The sequence below is a fragment of the Leptodactylus fuscus genome, chromosome 3 (genome assembly GCF_031893055.1).
Source record: "Leptodactylus fuscus isolate aLepFus1 chromosome 3, aLepFus1.hap2, whole genome shotgun sequence".
Classification (NCBI taxonomy): Eukaryota; Metazoa; Chordata; class Amphibia; order Anura; family Leptodactylidae; genus Leptodactylus; species Leptodactylus fuscus.
The window spans coordinates 193,333,259-193,352,770 of NC_134267.1; the positions used below are offsets into that span (position 1 = coordinate 193,333,259).

The 19,512-nt window shown below is 40.2% G+C and overlaps 1 protein-coding gene across 2 annotated transcripts; it reads right to left on the reverse strand.

Annotated features, from left to right (window-relative positions):
- Nucleotides 1-581: 581 nt before the first annotated feature.
- IWS1 (interacts with SUPT6H, CTD assembly factor 1) lies at nucleotides 582-15,192 on the reverse strand. 2 transcript variants are annotated; one of them, XM_075268988.1, is made up of 15 exons: nucleotides 15,013-15,192; nucleotides 11,525-11,637; nucleotides 10,177-11,428; nucleotides 9,767-9,956; nucleotides 9,579-9,636; nucleotides 9,071-9,177; nucleotides 8,327-8,477; nucleotides 7,833-7,915; nucleotides 4,669-4,798; nucleotides 4,164-4,281; nucleotides 2,717-2,828; nucleotides 2,411-2,467; nucleotides 2,044-2,155; nucleotides 1,702-1,846; nucleotides 892-978 (listed from the first exon to the last, which is right to left on the reverse strand). In XM_075268988.1, the coding sequence occupies exons 1-14, from the start codon at nucleotides 15,044-15,046 to the stop codon at nucleotides 1,721-1,723; spliced, it is 2,643 nt and encodes an 880-aa protein (XP_075125089.1). In that variant the 5' UTR covers nucleotides 15,047-15,192; the 3' UTR covers nucleotides 892-978; nucleotides 1,702-1,720. The 2 variants fall into 2 exon arrangements, with proteins under 2 accessions (XP_075125090.1, XP_075125089.1); XM_075268989.1 differs by lacking the exon at nucleotides 1,702-1,846 and having other exon boundaries at nucleotides 582-978.
- Between the last annotated feature and the right edge of the window lie 4,320 nt (nucleotides 15,193-19,512).

The window sequence follows — 19,512 nt, forward strand, 5'->3', positions numbered from 1 at the left end:
TTTCTGACACAGGGATACCTAATGTGTTTGTGTTTCACAGTCATTTTCTACTTTTATATGTATTCTAGGGAAAGGAGGGATTTAGAACTTATTTCTTTTAAAACTTTTTTTCTCACTATTTTATGGGAGATTCTATACATTACTATTGCGGCTGGTCATACAGATTTCTTGCTAAAAACTGGAGGATAAAAGAATCCCCTTTTTCTTTGGATAAGGATTTCCTGCCTTCCTTTCAAGGTATCGATTCTTTTTGTCAAGATATTGACCCCCCCACCCCAAAAAAAACAAAAACAAACCCAAACCACTCCTTTCCCTGGTCCTTCAGGTGGCGGCTGCTGTGACTGCTACAGCCTATCACACACCTCAGTGGCGTGTGAATGACAGACATCAGTCACCTTTTTTCCCTCCATTAATTCTATTGGCCCCATATGCAGCACTTATAGACTCTGAACATGACTTGAGCAACACCTTTTCTCCCAGGCTGTTCAGTAGTCTGGATTTACTGATGCAACAATATCTCATTTTCTCCCCCAGAACACAAGTAATGTACAACAGCGTTAGAAAAACAGAGAGAGATTTATTGTCCGAAATTCAGACACCGAAATACGAAGAGAAATTGATCTGTACAAACAGCATTAAATACGATCCAAAAATAAGGACCAGAATATGTTTCCAGAGAGGTGTGAATGGGAGAGGCAGAAAAACCTTGTCTCCTGCAGGGCATAGTACACATTTACAGGGCCAGAGGGAAACACATTAAAACTATTGCAATAGGCTCAATAGAGTCCAATTCAGTGAATGCAACAGGACAAGTCCATTAAAAACCCTGTCCCAATATTGGCATGGCACGTGTCACAAAGGCATCTTATTGCCTTCTATGCTGATTTTAACCGCATGGCCAAAGCGATTCTTCTTCCGGATATCTGTGAATTTCCTCATTTGTTTGTCCAGTCGGCTCACTCCTTTCTTTGCACTCCCCTGAAAAAAAGATTTAATGGTTATTCACAAATATGACTGGATGTACATAGGTGTTAAGAAATCAACAATACTCCATTTCTACGAAGCAAATAAATACGTGCAAGAAATTAGTGCTGAAAATACATGCACCAAAGGTTGCTACAAAAGCAAAGTCACAACTTTCAAATCCCAACACCCAGTGACAGTAGTAAGCACAATACACAGGTTTCCTAGGCCTACTTATATTGTGTATGGTGCGTACACCATTATCGAACTTACACACACACCCATTTACCTTTCTGCAAGCTGCTCAAACAGTGAAATTTGGCAGGAAACATGGGTCAATATCCTTTAAGCCCCCCTTTCATCATGATCAGGGGGCCGAACATGCAACGCTTTGCTCACCCAATACAATTAAATCAGAGGAGCTTACTTATGGACATCAGGATTTCTGACCAAGACGGGAATGGTAGGTTGTGTGTGTGTGGCGGGGGCAGAATGGGTTTAGAGGCTAAATTCTGTTTTGCTCCATGATTTTGTACCAAGCAGATTATCCTTGAGCATTTAATTTATATCAGCAATCTATTGAACAGGCAACAAAGTACCTTTTGCAATTTCTGGGTTCTAATATCATGCCACATCTTATGGCAAGTGTTAGATATAGTCAAGTCAGCGAAGCAAATAACAGAGCATGCAGAGCACACCTGTTGTCTTCACACTGGGGCAGAGGTGAGTGCAATATACCTCACAAAAAGTACCAGTATCACAAGGGCATTCGGTTGCCCTCAATGCTGAATTTGACAGCAGAATGGGTTTTAGTGATCCTTCTCTGTTCGGCAAATCGTCTTTTGTGCTTTTCCAAACGAGATAAACCTTTACGAGGACCAAACTGAATCAGAGCATCATGTGACAGAGCAGAGGAAAATAATAAGAAAAAGTGAAAAAAGAACAAGCAAAAAGAGGTGGAAAAGAAACGCCAACAGAAAAAAAAATAAAAATCCTCTAAGATAAAATGGACAGAAAAAAAAGGTCAATAAAGTAAATGTGATGGATTTGTCTATGGTAGATATCGATCCTATAACTTACCCGAGAAGATTCCATCTCCACATTCCATTTTGGACGGACAACATAATCCTTGTTAGAGGGCAGAGGGACTCGAGCTCGAGCACAAAAGCCAGGATCTCCCGGACGTAAGGCCCTAGACAAAAATTGAATGTTTGTAAGAATCTACCAATACATTACAGACGTGTAATTTCACATATTTTCAGTCTTTGTGCCACAGAAAAATAGTAAAGGATTTAGCACACATACAACAATATAATAAAAGAGAGAAACAGTACAAAGTAATTCCAGTACAAAGCGATGGATAAAAGTTTCAGCCCATAGCATTCCACATATACCACAGTAAAACAAATATGACCCAATGAAGAACATGTACATATGTAACACTTACTTTTCTTCTCCGGTCAAAACTTTTTCCAGGTCCCTGCGTGGTGTCTGGCCCCCTGAGCTAAAATGGAAACACAAAAAAAACAATGTAAAATAAAAGCATACATTCACCATATACAAATATGCTGCAATAAAAGAAATAAATCTCTCCTATGTAAAAGCCACTGTAAGAATACTACATTGAATGTTTAGCTTCAAATCAGTGCAAATTATATTAGATATGCATCAAAATCTGTCAGAATATTTTACAAGCAGACATTTAGATCCCCTCTGCACACTTGCAGTTGGCATGTTTTAACCTAACACATACCTGCTCATTCTCCTCCGCTGTGGCATTTGTTCTAGATCTCTTTGTTCTCTTTCTTCTCTGGTCATCCCCTTGTAGTTGGAGGTTAACCCAAAAATAGGTCGCGACCATTCATCTGCGGATGTAAGAATCATAATATAAATACATCTACGTAAAGTACATTCAAGGCAGCAGCAAAGTTAGGGTCTATTTGCAGGGAGGAGAGATACGGGGTGGCCCCACTCTGCACCTAGATGTCATCTCAGCCACACAGTGTGTCTACTGGAATATAAAATATTCCTAAATAATCTATGCAGTATATTATACTGACACATATCCTGGTTGAGATGCTGTAGGGCGAGTATCTGGCTGAAGTACAATGAGTGCTCAGGGTCCACCAGGGTATGGAACTGTTGGCCAGTCTGAGCCTGAATGCGATGGAGCACAGAACTATACTATTGTCCTCTTTCTGATCCTTCCCCAGTAGAAGACTCATCTAGATTTATTACAATTCCTGGTGCAAACTTATCGCACGCCTTGCACTCAAAAAAGGCAACAAAACATGAAGGTCTATTGGTGAGAAGTCTTCTATGTACAAACAGAGCATTGCTTTCATTAGATGAAAAGACCGCTCTCCAGTGCCATACTACTATTGAGGTGGATGAAGCATCAGAACAAGACAGCTGGTGGCACTATACACATGCACAATCATTTTTCTAGGCAAGATTCAGATTTTATTTTAGTAACCCAATTTGCAAATCATCTGATTTTGGTGCTAGATTTAGAAAATATTCAATATTTTTCATGGGACAGCCCATTTAAAAGTCTAAGCTAGTGAAACGGATTTGACTGTGCTTTTGATCCAAAGTATGAAAATCTGACTTAAAACTTGTGTTGAATAGCCAGCAATGACTGGCAAGGAATACAGGTGAATAAACCAAGCAAATGTTACACCTCCAGGATCAAGAGCTCAAAAACTTTCCTCTTGTGCCTCCCTCCCCCAATTTTAAAGATGGTGTACATCTATGCTGTACAACATTAACCAGTAGAAAAATATATATTCATTCTTTTTTACATATTAAAGGACTCACAAGAGGTTATCCCATCATAAATTATTCACAGGACAGGTGTAAGTGTCCTGTCTGATGGCGGACACTCCACTGATCATGAAAATAGGGGTCTGTGTCTTCTATTCAAAGTCTAGGGGACCAACAAGCGTAGCAGAGTACAACTCTTGGCTAGCTGTTAGTCCCATAGAGGTTAAATGGAGCATGCATAACCATTGCTCCATACAAATTGGGACATGAAATTGTGATGAAATTGGGACATGTATTCTTGTGATTGTTACAGGTCCCAGCAGTTGGCCCCAGTGATTAGGCATGAGTGCCCAAGCCTGTGGATAGGGAATAAATTGTTAAAGTGGGATAACCCCTTTAACATCAGAAAGGGAAGAGATACTAAATACACATACTTATCAGTTTGCCGGCGATATCCTTGTTGGGTCTGGATTCTTTAGGGTGTTTATATAGGTACATCACCGCTCTGCCAATGCCACTGTGTTTTAGCGTCTCTTGACTCACACTAGGCAGCTGGAAAAAAGAAGAAAAAGGAAAGAAAGTTATAAAATAGGGCACAGACTTAAGGTATATACTTAAAGTGAAACTGTCAAGTGTTTATCCAGCATCAGATAAAGACATTTCCATACCCAGCTGCTGACTTTACAGTGTGATTTAGTGCAAGGACCTCATGACTAGAAGAAGCTGCTCCCCAATCCCGACTAGTTTAGGTAAATTTGAATATAACAATCTAAAGGTTCTAAAAGTTTAGCAATTGACTTTTCAAACAGAAAGCTTAGTGTGGGACACCATAGGAAAGGGCAATACTTGATGCTGCAAAAACCACCTGACAGGTTTCCTTTACTGCAGAGCAGCAAAATATCCCATCAGGTTGGCTTCAGTACACTGGAGAATTCCTACCTCTTGAAGTATTTTAAGTAGTTCCTCTCTGATCTTCAGTGCAGGCAGGCTGCGGTCAGGAAGGGGAGAAAGCCATTCTTTTATGGCAGACATGACGCCGCTGTCAATAAAGGTCTCCTTCAAATCTTGCCTGTTATAGAAAGAGAGAAAAATTAAGTCTCATGTTTTTTTACTATACAAACACTATTACATTTCATACAGACAAGCAGATGATAATCTTATTTCTTCTGATAATAACATGTCACCGAGAGAGATAGATAGATAGATAGATAGATAGATAGATAGATAGATAGATAGATAGATAGATAGATAGATAGATGGATGGATAGATTATTGAATTCCAGCATAGTATTGTAATAGTTGTTCAAAGCTGTAACAAGCCATTTGGCAACATTTCTTTGCCCTTAGATACTTCAGTGTCAATTGTGAGAGCTTTTACTGTAAAGTGGAAGTGTTTAGGAACCACAGAAATCCAACCATGAAGTGCAGACACACCATGTAAAGTCACAGAATGGTGAAGTGCTGGGACGCATAGTAAATAAGTCACCAACACTCAGAAAACTTAACTGCAGAGAACCAAATTTCCTCTGGCATTACTATCAGTACAAAAAACAGTGCCCTGGTAGCTTCATGGCATGGGTTTCCATGTGCAGAGCAGCTACATACAAGCCTTAGATCACCAGATGTCTCATGAAGTGGTGCGAACCACACCACCACTGCATCCTGGAGCAGTGACAATGGATTCTGCGGAGTGACAAATCACAATTTTTTATATGACAGTCTTAAAGAATACCTCAGATTCCTAAACAACTTTAACAAGATATAAGTTTCTTCTTTTCTCCTCTACTATTCATATTTTATGACATGGAACAGGCACTTTTTACAATGAAGTCTATGGAAAAAAAGGAGGAGTAGGAAGCAGCTGCTAGGAAAGAGACACACAACTGCTAAGGCCTTGTTCACATCTGCGCCTGGGACTCTGTTCTGCAGGTTTTTGTTTCCTGCACAAAACAGGGCAGGAGACGGAAACCTGCCAGCATCTTTCAAACCCATTCATTTGAAAGGGTTTGAAAAGTGTCCTGCCGTGAGCGCTGGTGAGTGTTTTATGCTCTCTGCAGCAAAACAGTTTTTTTTAAACCGGACACAGAGTCGGACATGCAGTACTCTGTGTCCGGTTTAAAAAAAAAAAAAAAAAAAAAGATGGAAACCTGATAACTGAGTCCAGGCGCTGGTGTGAACCCAGTGTAAACTCTGCTACTTTTAACCCCTTAAGGACACAGCCCAAAAGTACGTTAAGGACCAGGCCTGTTTTTACACAATTGACATGTGTCACTTTAAATGGCAATAACTTTGAGACGCTTTAACTTACACAAGTGATTTTGAGAATGTTTTCTCGTAACACATTATACTTCATGTTAGTGGTAAACACTAATCAATATTTTTGTATTTACTTATTAAAAAAATAGGAAATTTGATGGAAATTTGGAAAAAATTGCAATTTTCAAAATGTGAAATTCTCTGCTTTTCAGGCAGATAGTTATACCACCCAAATACAGTAATAAATATTATCTCCCATATCTCTGCTTTATATCGGCATCATCTTTTGATGGTATTTTAATTTATTTTGAACGTTACAAGGCTTACAAGTGTAACAGCAATTTTCCAGATTTACAAGAAATGTAACTGTTTGTTTTGTTTGTTTTACACACTATTTTTTTTTTTTTTTTAAAAACTTTTTTACATTTGTGCTGTAAGCACACTAGAACCTGCGATCAGAGAGGATCACTGGTTCTATACTAACTATAGACTTGCAATACACGTGTATTGCAGTCTATAGAGGAAGCTAGCTATGCAGATGCATAGACTAGCTTCCACTCGTCCTGGCATCCAAGGGGTTAACCCTCCCCCCATTGGAGCTCGCTCCGATGGGGGGAGGGATTAAGGAGCAGCGTGTAGCTGTAAATTACAGCTCACACAGACTCCTGATGCTGCCTGCACCATGCTTTATAGCCCGGCCAAACCCCTAGGGTGCCATGATCACTATGGATCATGGCACCTTAAGGGTTAAACAGAGGGGGGTCGGTGCAATCACCGTCCCTGCTGCTACAGGGGAAGCCTGGCTGTCAGATACAGCCGGCCTCCCGTGGAGATCGCACGGGCTCCGCTTCTGAACCCGTGCGATCTCAATCACGTTCAGGTACGTGGGAATGCGGGAACTAACCACATTCCCTGACGTACAGGTACGTGATTTAGCGTTAAGGGGTTAAGCAATTCTGACACTGCTGTATAATGCTATGGGATTGCTTTTCAGCCGGTGACCCGGGACCCTTAGGAGCTAGAGAAGATAAATCTTAATGGTTTAAAAAGACATTTTGGACAATTGCACGCTACCAACTTTGTGAAAATTGTCTGTGGAAAGCCCCTTTCTATACAATCATGACTGTGCCCTACTGCACAAGGCAAGGTCCATACATGCATGATACGGCAAGTTCGGGGTGGAAGAACTTGCTAGCCAGTACGACCCCATTGAACATCTTTAAGATGCACTAGAATGGAGATGGTGAGCCAGGCCCTCTTGCCCAAGATCAGTGTTTGACCACACAAATACTCTCTTGGATAAATGGGCAAAATTTCCCAGATTCACTCTCAAATGTCATAGAAAATCTCTCTAGAAAAAAAGAAGCTGCTTTAACTGCAAAGAGGGAGCCAAATCTGTATTAATGGAGTTGTCATAAAAGCTCCTGTAGGTAGAATATGAAGGGGCCCCAATACTTTTGCCCATATAGTGAATAAACTACTAAACAGATCATGTCTGAAAAAAACTGCAAACAAAAGCTTATTTATCCAGGCTGCAATAAATTAAAAAAATAAATAAAAATCAAACAGCAATAGTCCTTTTACACAAGAAAATTTCTACCCAGAATGAGCATGGATGTTTAAAGGGCCTTTTAACACTGGGCAATTGTCAAGTATGAATGGCCGCATGAATGATCATCTGTGTGCCTGCATATTTATTGGCTGATCATAGTGCCTTTTGCATGGGGCAATGGTCAGGAACAAAGATTCATAGTAACATCATTTTGGTTGACAATCGGCCTGTATAAAAGGCTCGATGAGCAGATTTTTGGATTACACTCATAGCGTGTATATTATATATGTCTTACTTTTTTAGATGCATCACTACGGTAGGGAGCAGTGTTAACTTCTTCAGCGCTGGCTTCTTGCTAGAATTAAGGTTTCTGTCTTCCTGCAGGGGGGAAAAAAGAAAAAAAAAAAAGTGAAAAATGAATTCTTGTGTGTCCAGGAACCAGTCAACACTTCTGGATTCATATATTATACATACATATTTTGTGTGTGTGTGTGTGTGTGTGTGTGTGTGTGTGTGTGTGTGTGTGTGTGTGGAAAAAGGCCAGACATCTCAGTCCTAGTTCTTATTCTCCCTAGTGCTAAGGACTGGATGGATCTTAATATGTATTTTATATTGTTTGCAAAGCAAGAGATATAAGGAAATTATATTATGAAGCAAGTCTGTGTATAGCAATGTGGAATTTGCTGACCGTATGTAAGGAGAACTTTTCTAACTAAAGCAATAAAACCAGAGACATCAATCACATGTCTAAGCAACAGAAAAAAAAAAAAAAAAAGTTTTGCATCTTACCTCTGCTGCTTCATTCATTTTTATGATCATAGCATTCACTACATCATCTGCATCACTTATGAAAGTGCCGCCATCACGATTCCTCCGCCTCTTACCACTCATGCTCTTCTTTCTCTCTAACATAATCTCAAAGTCAGATTTGAAATCAGTCCTGAAAGATTAAAGAAATTTAAGAGTTCAAACACTACATTTTATTAAAGGGACTGTCCACTTCACAGTAACTAATAAGACACACTCATTTTTATTTGTTAGAGTGCCCATCGACATTTCCTTTCAGCACGAGGACACTGGATGTAAATTCGACCAAGGCAACATCTGTAAGAAGTTTTCCTGGAGACTTTGTTAAATTTTTGTATGTGAGATGAGAAATTTACTATCTATAAACCCCACTAAAGACAGGGGGTAGTGAATGCAATCTCTGTAAACCTTTGCAATAAATCATGACAAACGTTGTCAATTTAAAAAAAAAAATAATATATATATATATATATATATATATATATATATATATATATATATATATATATATAATGAATGACTATTTGTGACAGGCCTGTATTGTGCTGGAAATGTTCAGCTATGGGTAGGATAAAAATATAAGTGTATGATATGACCATCTGAATTTGGACAACCCTTTGCCCATTTTCCTCAGTGTAGGCTCAACAAAGGTCGAGAAACATTTTAAGTTTTAAGTGATAAACTTTGCATGGTAGCTTGAAATAAAAAAATAAAAAAAATACTTACATTTTACCAGATTTTACATCAATGTCAGAGTCTGAATCTTCCTCTGCATCGGCTATTGGCTTAAGAGCTGCCGGCTTTTCACCTTCCAGATCTTCTTGGTTAAAACCCTGTGTTGAGAGGAACACAAAGCTATATGTACTGATAATTGAAAGAGTCTCCTATGCCCCGTTATATTAAACAATAAGGGTAGCTGCACACGACTGCATTTCACCAAAGAAACTCGATCCATGTGTCAGCCAAGTTTACCAGATTATGTTAGGACCAGGACTCATAGCAGTATAGTTATCTATGATGGTAGGAGTCCCTGCCTCCCAGCAACATACTGTCCCGTACTGTAATAGGTACAGGAGAGGTAGGGACCCCTACCATCAAAGATAACTAGGATGCTAGGAGCCCCACTCCCAGCATGAAGTTAAAGCTGGCAAATCTGGCTAACATGGGTGAATCTCTGTTGTGTGCAGCTAACACTGTGCTTCTCCAACATGGATTATGTAAAACCTCTACTTACCGTAAACTCCTCCTCTTCTTCATCCCCAGATTCTCCAAAAATATCTGCAATTAAATTTCTGGGGGAAAAAAAAAAGAAAAAAAAAGAAAAAAAAGAAGTGTTAAAACAGTAGTCCTTTCCCAAATATCATTAACCTACTTGCACATAGAATGTCAGGTACTTATACAGTGACGATTGAGGTTACTTACTCCTCATCATTTCCAGATTCACTGTCACTACCGAAGAGCTTCTTCTCTGCACTCTTTGGCTCATCTTTAGATTTTGGTTCATCTTCTGCTTCACTATCCGATGACACCGCTTTCTTCTTTTGAGTTTTCTTAGAGGACGCGTCACTGTCAGAGTCATCGCCGTCTGACAGGATCCGACTCTTTTTATTAGCTGCATGAAGAAAACACAATGATTACGGCACATAAGATCTCAAAGATCCCAATATGGCAGTACAAGACTGTGCAAATGTTGCTTTCCCCCACACGTGCACTATAAGCAATGATAATGTTGATTTTAATACCATGCAATTGACCATTTCTTTCAGTTATGTGACAAGTCCAGCTGCAGGTTTCAGTAAGCACAAAGTAAAGATATAGATCATTATTAATACCTGGTTTTTCAGGAGTCTCTTCATCTTCACTGTCAGACAGAATAGTTTTCTTCTTTGACGTTTTGTCGTCCTCTTCGTCGCTGTCTGAAGCAGCTTTCTTTTTGGCACTTTCACTCGCACTGTCATCGCTGCCTGAACTTCGGCGCGGCGCTCTTCTCTTCTTTCTTTTGGTTGTTTTCCTTTCTACTTCATCATCGCTATCATCAGACGAGACAATTTTTCTTTTCATCCTTGGAAATTCATCCTCAGAATTGGTGGCGGCTCTTTTTGCAGGTGTATCCTCTTCAGAATCACTAGCTCCACCCTTAGCAGGAGCTTCATCATCTGAGTCAACAATTTTTCGTTTAGCAGGAGAATCGTCTTCTGATCCACCAGCTTTTTTCTTAGGGGTATCATCATCATCATCTGATCCACTGATAGCACGTCTAGCAGGCCGCTTAGGAGGTCTCTCATCCTCAGAGTCACTGGCTACACGTTTCTTTGGGGCCTCATCCTCCGAGTCACTGGCTACACGTTTTTTTGGGGCCTCATCTTCTGAGTCACTGGCTACACGCTTCTTTGGGGCCTCATCTTCTGAGTCACTGGCTACACGCTTCTTTGGGGCCTCATCCTCCGAGTCACTGGCTATACGCTTCTTTGGGGCCTCATCCTCCGAGTCACTGGCTATACGCTTCTTTGGGGCCTCATCCTCCGAGTCACTGGCTATATGCTTCTTTGGGGCCTCATCCTCCGAGTCACTGGCTATACGCTTCTTTGGGGCCTCATCCTCCGAGTCACTGGCTATATGCTTCTTTGGGGCCTCATCCTCCGAGTCACTGGCTATACGCTTCTTTGGGGCCTCATCCTCCGAGTCACTGGCAGCATGCTTGGTAGGGGCCTCATCTTCTGAGTCACTGGCAGCATGCTTGGCAGGGGCTTCATCATCCGAGTCATTGTCTTTATCTCTATTTCTTTTAGATGGTCTATCATCTTCTGAATCACTGGCTGAATGTCTAGATCGTACCTCTTCTTCAGAGTCACTTGCTGCACCTTTAACAGGAGTGCCATCATTATCTTCATCACTATCCTTGTGTCGGGGTGCCTCATCCTCTGAATCACTGCCAACATGATTAGGGGGTGCATCACCTTCAGAGTCACTAGCATTGCGATTAAAACTATCATTCTTCACGTCACTGGAGTTGCGAGCACGACGTTCATCATCATCTGAATCACTGTCTCCATCTTTGTTTTCTTCTTCAGCATCACTGTTATTCTGGGAAAGGATAGGGGAGAAAATGGAAATTTAATTCATAGAGAGGTCATCATACACTAACAGCTTTGGCAAAAGTCCATATTAACATTTTTGTACCTCGTATCTATTCACTGGACTTTCTCCCTCTGATCCATGCGCTTCACGATCATTTCCTTCATCATCAGAGCCAGACTCTCGTTCATCTTGTACTGGGGTAGCACCGCCATCATCTGCAAACAAATAACATAGCCTTACTTCTCTGCAAACTAAAAAGGCAGATATCAGATCAACAAAGATACTATTTGGCATCATGACTTTATCACCTGACCTACTATCAAAACCTGCATAATAAGACAAGATGGTTGTATGCTAGACATATGCCATAAATATTCATTTCCTCTCCACATGGAATGTTCAGCATGATCAGTGGGCTGCCAAAAAACAAGAACGAGGACGGAGAGTCCACCAGTATGAATGCTGTGTGGGTTGCTGCCACTCCATTCAAAGTACAGTATTTGTTACTGATGGACATGGGCAGCCATAGGTCTCCGCTACCTTTCCCAGTCCTGTAGAACTGAGGGGGCATTCACACGGAGTAAAGTGGCGCTGATTCTGCCACAATAACTCACGGCAGAATCAGCGCTGAGAAAAAGCCTCTCATTGACTTCAATGGGTTCTGTTTGACGCGCGGAACACATTGAAATCAATAGGAGGCTTTTTATCAGCGCCGATTCTGGCACGAGTTATCGTGGCAGAATCGACACCACTTTACTCCGTGTGAATGCCCCCTGAAAGGAGTTGGGCACTCGGCAGTAGCATATAAAACCTAAAGCAATGCTGTATGCAATGTTTAATGTCCATAAAATAGCAGGGCCTCCATTACTAAGATATGTTTTGATTTGTCAACATATAAATGAGCAGTCTTGAGTACAAAGGGGATCACCGGTGCTCCAAACTGCTACACCTGGTTGCTCTGTAATTCACTTCCTTGCCCCCTCCCTTCCTTTTTTGAGTGACTGAGTAAGGTCAAAACCTGCATTTGGTTATCGTTTGAGAATTCCAATCCTCATTTCGAATGTGGGGCAAAAACCCTGCAGACCCTATTATAGTCTAGGCTATTTAAGCAGATAGGGCTTCCGTTCTTCAGGTCTGCTTAGGAACCTGAAAAATGGAAACCCAAACGCTAGTGTGAACCTAGCATAAGGGAGCAAAGCTGAAGTTTCATCTGGCCCTGTATTCTTGTGACTGCCCTATGTACTGCAACACTGGCACATGCAAAAAAATAAAAAAGCTACTTGGAACTTGGGTGTGCTGTACACTCACACCTGGCAAGTTCAGAGCCGTTTTGTGCATGCAAAAATTGTCTAACACATGGAACAGACACAAGAATAGAGAGCCAGGTGAGACTTCAGCTTTGCTCCCTGGCCCTGTCACTAAAGAACGAGAGGGAAGAAGGTGAAATACAGTGCAGTGGAGCCTAGCAGTTTGGAGCACCAGATCTGCTTCCAGGGCTCCAGATATGTGTGACTGCTGACCCAAACAAGCAGAGGCACTTGAGACCCCTGTGTATCTGATCAGTGGTGATCAAAGCAGTCAGCCTTTACCGAACACTTAAAGGATAGAAGACAGGTCTTGTTCATGGTACAGCCCTTTTAAAGAAGTTTTCTGGGTTGAGCATATTGATGACTGGCCTTTAGAATAGGTCATTAATGTGTAATCAGTGGGGGTCTGACATCTGGAACTCCCTAGATCCACACTAGCATTGGCTCTCCATCATTCAGGTCCCCAGGGACCCAAACAACGGAGACCTGGACTACTAAAACACATTGTCCACTGTTTTGAAAGTGTAAACAATGACACAGATTTGAACACAGCCATATGAAAAGGATTACATCAGATGAAGGCACAAAACCATTTCCAAAGAAGAGGTATTGTTCCTTCCATATAACAGAACATGTCTATTGTTGGTGGGAAACAGACCAAATTGATGGCAGAACAGATGTGACATATGGCCGTAAAATCATCCACCAGTCACTAACATTGTCATCAGGATCTTCATTCCCCAAAGTATAAATGCTCTATAATTTAGATCCCAGGTGCAGCAACTAAAAATAAAGAAGCTGTATATTGGATAGTAATACGCTATGTGTACCATGGCAATAACAAGACAGGCAGCAAGCACAGGCCAACCTGAATGAAGGGGAGACACAGACATGTATGGCACAACTACGGCTATATGAAGGGCAAAAGGGTTGTGGTCAATTCTTTGTCATTTTAAGCCATAAATCCTTTGCAAAACACAGATACATTTGGATTTGTTATTGATCTCACCCTTTGCAGTGATTTGTCTATTTTGTAAGGATAGATTCACAATGACATGATACACTCACATTATACAGACTATATTACGACTGTAAATACAGTCACGGCTCGAATGCCGCAATCTAGCTGCACTGTAACTATACTGTATGATGCTCTATACGTTTAGGTCATCACTCCTGAAGTCAGGATTTGATTTTTATCCAATAGAAGTAAGAATGAATGAATGACAGCAAGCAGAGATCTAGAAAACTGTGAGGAATTGATATAGAAAATATATTGAAAAATTGTACAACTTTCCACACAACAAATAACATTAATTTGTTGTAACTAGACAACCCCTTTAAGAGTTATGATCACTGATAAATTCAATTCATTAACTTGATAGCATTTGGCGTCAGGGGCTGCCAAGATGGGAAAACGCCTTTAAGTTAAGGACACCAATGGAACCTGACCGATCCAATTAACTATAATGGGGTCCATTTTGGGATGTTATTTTTCTGGTATTAAAAAAAAAAACAAAAAAAAAACAAAACAGAGCTTGCAGTACATTTATTCTAGGATTTTTGCAAACCGTCTGACGCTAGATCTATAACAAAACATGGAAAATACTATGAGAACACTACTATGGCATCCTACATATAATGGATACGGCATAAGGAACATGCATTCTATAGAATGGAACTGCCCCTCTATCCAGATGTATGGACAGGAAGGATCCCACAACTGGTTGGGAAACACAGATACTAAATACGACATAATAATAATACATTTTATTTCTATAGCGCCAACATATTCCGCAGCGCTGTACAATTTGTAGGGTTCAAGTACAGACCGAAAGATGCATTACAAAGAAAGTCATTTCACACAATTACACACATGTACCAGACCTGACCCTACACCGTATATCATACACCAGTAACCTGGGCACAGCCCATACCTAGATGATCACTGGGCACATCTCACTTATAGTAAACACAAATAGTATCGGTACTACAGAGCAGAGATTAGAGATGTCAGCAGAGATTCTGATGGATAGATCACATCATGTTATACACAGCAGAAAGCTGCCATATCCACTGCAGACGGATCCATGTGGATGTGAAGTTGTGGATTTACCATTACTCTTCCGTATGACCCTTCTCCACCTGTGAGAGAAGGGCTACACCTGTGACCTGAGGCCCGTATAACATAGCTCTATGTCTAGTCACTGATGCCAGCCAGCACCTGGTCCCACAGCACCTTGATACCCCAGCTGTAGGACACTCCTCACTGCCCAGCTTTACCTGAGTGCTCCGGGCTGTAATACTCCGTCTCCATGGCTTGTCGCTACAAGCCGAGATCCCCTCTCTGTCTCGTTCAGTAAGAGGCCGTGGTCACTGTCCCCACAGCCGCCTTCAGTCTACGGTACAGCGTAGTAATCAAAGCTGTAGGCCGCAGACAAACCGGGCTGCGCGTGCGCCTTAGGATCAGCACGGAGACTACTCTGTACCAGGAAGAGGCGGTGCTATTGCGTCACTTTGTCACCACGTGATCCGGAAACCTGAAAGGCGGGAAACAGCCAAGCGGAAGTGCGCTGTTTAGATTTAGAAGTGAACTACTGCCGTACTGTATTGTGCAATGGTGGTGGCTGTGTTTGACGTACATACACACGTTCAAAAATGTCATAAGCTGCACTATAGTTACTTGTATGAAAAAAAGGTTTACACAGTTCACAAATAGCTAACAGCTCTCACACAGTGTGAACTAGTGCATAGCCTTTATATCAAATCATTCTCCTCAGGGTAGGCCATTAATATTACAACCAGGACGGTGTGGGGCTGAGCTATTCACTTGTCACACAAATTATAGTGGTGGCTTTAGGAAAAGTCAGTGCTGAAGTAGCTAAAGCCATCTCTACACTACATATAGTGAGTGAGCAGTGTGGCCCCTGCATGGAAACATCTGAAGGATAGGCCATGGATATTACAAAGTGGCTAACCCATATAAATTGACGCTTGACACATGGCAAATCATATAGAATTACATGTAAGACATGGAGGCTTGAGTCTGCCAGAAAACAGCCACTTGCACTCACTTCACATTTAGCATATGGATGGTGACAGCCTAATAATAATAATAAATTTTATTTATATAGCGCCAACATATTCCGCAGCGCTGTACAATTTGTAGGGTTCAAGTACAGACAGAAAGATACATTACAAAGAAAGTCATTTCACACAATGGGACTGAGGGCCCAAGAGCTTACAATCTATGACAGCCTAAGGCAATGTTTATACTAGTTCATTTTTTGTGGTCAGAATCAAAGAAATGAAGTTATCAGACAATAGGAGCAAGGCCCTGCTAGTTTTCACTTCAGCTTTCAGCCAGTATTTATGGTATCTGGCCAGACATTTTTGCATTGTAACTTTTGCATTGTAAAACCTATAGGAGAACACAATAGGCCATCGTTTACATAGGTGTGAGCGCAATCCCCTCTAAGTATCACTGTATTGAATTCCAAATTAATTCAATTGGTATTGAAACCATCTTAGAAAAAGTCACACCTTTCTGTGCGTATAGTGGGTTCTGCTTTCATGGCGAGACAAAGGCAATTTAAATACATCATATAGACAAAGAACAGATTGGATTAGCATAACATGACTGGCTCCTGGCTTTGGCTCAAAAAACTGCAGTAAATATTCAACAACAAAAAAAATCTGTGTTTCCCCAACATGGGGATTTAGCCTTTAGTGGTTTTTGCCTTCTTTTTTGACTGCCTACCTTCCAAACTCCATAAGTTTTTATTTTTCTGTTCACAGAGCCATATGAGTGCTTAATGCTTGTGGGACAAATTGTTCTTTGTAATAATACAATGTAATATTCTGTGTGATATACTGGGAGTCTGGAAAAAAAAATCAAAATGGGTTGATATTAAAAAAAAAAACCAAAAACTACATTTGTGTGAGTTTCTTTCGGCTTTGTTCACTGTGCAACCAAAATCACATGTATCCTGTGTTTTATAGGTCAGTATGATTCTGGGGATACCAAATTTCTATTTTATTTTTTTATTTTTTTTATTTTTTTTACATTTTAACCCCTTCAAAAAATCACAACGTTTGCAAAAAAAAAAAAAAAAAACAACAACCCATATTCTGACATTTGTAAGTTTTTATATTTCTGTACATTGTGGGGCCCAATGTACTTTTTAGTGATACCATTTTGGGAAATGTGTATTACTTTAGATTTTTTTCCTGCAATGGTGTCTACCTTATGGGAATAATATTTTTATAAGTTTGTAGATAAGGTGTTTTTAAACACAGGGTACCTAATGTGTTCACTCAATTTTTTTAAATTTTTTTACGTGTCCTAGAAAAAGGGAAAAGATGTGAATTTTTAATACTTTTTAATGTTTTGAAATATTTTTATTTATTTTTATTTTTAGATCTCTCGGGGGTCTGATCACTAATGCAATGCATTACAGTGCTAATGCATTACAAAATTTGGGCACTTCTATTTATAAATGAGCCTAGAAGATAATACTAGACAAGTCTGGAAGCCTTCAATAGGTTCTCAGCTGTCATGGCAATGGATCGCTTACAACAAATGTCAGAATGGGTTAATGACAGCCTAAGGATGCATTCACACTACTGATACGCTGCCTGATTCTGAACTTTAAAACACGTTCAGAATCAGCGCGTATAAAGCAGTTCCCATTCATTTCAATGGGAGCCGGCATACGAGCGCTCCCCATTGAAATTAATGGGCTGCTTTTTTCACTACGAGCGCTCCCATTGAAGTGAATGGGAAGTGCTCGCGTGTACGGCTCGGCATGAGTCGTATCAGAGTGAGGCGCTTCAAAACAGATTCCATTGACTTCAATGGATGCCGGCTTACGCACGTTACCCATTGCACTCAATGGGAGGCTTTTTTTTACCTATTGCTTTCAATGTGATATGCGCGTATCAATTAGCACCATCAGTTGAAAAATAAAAAAAACAACTTTTTTAGAAGGTGGAATGCAAAAACATATGATTTTTTTTTTTTTTTTTTGTAAGAAATATCAGTTAAAAATGATATAAATTGAGTATTTCGTTATCCATAACAATCTGTACCATAAATATATTTCTCCCACGGGGTAAACTTCAGAATGGTACTGATAAAAAGCACATCTTGTCTTGCAGAAACATGAGCCCACAACTAGCTCCATCATAAAAATAGAAAGATTATTGCCATTAGAAGATGGTGATGTAAAACAAGTTATTATTTTTCTTATTTTTTTTCTTCTAACAATAGCAAAGCATTAACCCTTTCCCGACATCCGCTGGGTGTGTAACTATGGCGACCACCATAGCCGCCGGGTGTCTACTGCTTTGGACCGATCGGAGACATTAACTCCTCCGGTGCCGAGGTCAAAGGCACCAGAGGCGCCATTTTTCCGGCAGCACATGGGCGCCACCATTTTGCCAGTGATCGCCAGCACCTGGAGCATGCTTCAAGGCCGACATCACATTTTCATGACCGGTCTGCTTTCTCTTTCTTTTGCAGGTTGGTCTATACAGCCTGCAAAAGAAATGATGATATTTTGCAATGCATTAGCATTGTAATGCATTGCATTAGTGATCAGACCCCCTGGGGTTCAGCACCCCCTAGGAGGTCTAATAAATGCAATAAAAATAAAAAAAAGTAAAAAAAAATAAAAATTATTAAAAAGTATTACAAATTAAAATCACCCTCCTTTCCCTAGAGCACATATAAAAGGATTTAAATACTGAGAAACACATACATGTTAGGTATCCCCGCGTCCGAAATCGCCCGCTCTACAAATCTATAAAAATATTTTTCCTGTACGGTAAATGCCGTAGCTGGAAAAATAGTCAAAAGTGCCAAACCGCCGTTTTTTCACTGTTTTGATTCTGATAAAAATTTGAATAAAAAGTGATCAAAGCAAAAGCAATTCCCCAAAATGGTAGAACTAAAAAGTACACCCGGCCCTGCAAAAAAAGACGCCCTATGCATCCCGGTACACGAAAGTATAAAAAAGTCACAGCTGTCAGAATATGGCGACTTTTAGAAAAAAAAGAATTTTAACACAGTTTTGGATTTTTTTTAAGGGTTTAAACTGTAAATAAAACCATATAAATTTGGTATCCCCAGAAATGTACCGAAACACAGAATACAGGGGACAGGTCATTTTGGCTGCACAGTGAAAGCCGTAAAACCGAAGCCCGTAAGAAAGTCGCAGAAATGCATTTTTTCTTCAAATCCACCCCATTCTGAATTTTTTTCCAGCTTCCCAGTACATTATACAGAATAATTAATGGTGGCATCATGAAGAAAAATTTGTCCCGCAAAAATTAAGACCTCATATGGCTCTGGGAGCGGAGAAATAAAAAAGTTATGGGGTTTAGAAGGAGGGGAGTCAAAAATGAACAACGAAAATCAAAAAATGCCTTCGGCGGTAAGGGGTTAAAAATAAATAATAATAATAACAATAAATATATACGTACTGACCCTCAGAATATCAGTAATATGTTTTATTTTATTCCGTAGGGTCATTAGCACAATTTAAAATTAAAAGTAACAAGCCAGAATTGGTGCATTTTTTATCTCTCCCAATAAAGTGTTAAAGAAATTTGGTCAATAAATATCATGTCAAAATTATGTCATCCAAATATAATCCAAAGCTTCTCAAAACAACAGACGTTTAGCCGCAAACATTTTTCAAGTATCTTTGCAGATCATTGGGTGATTCCTCAGATGTTTTGTATCTGAGGCATAAAGGGGAACAAGATTTACTATTTCAG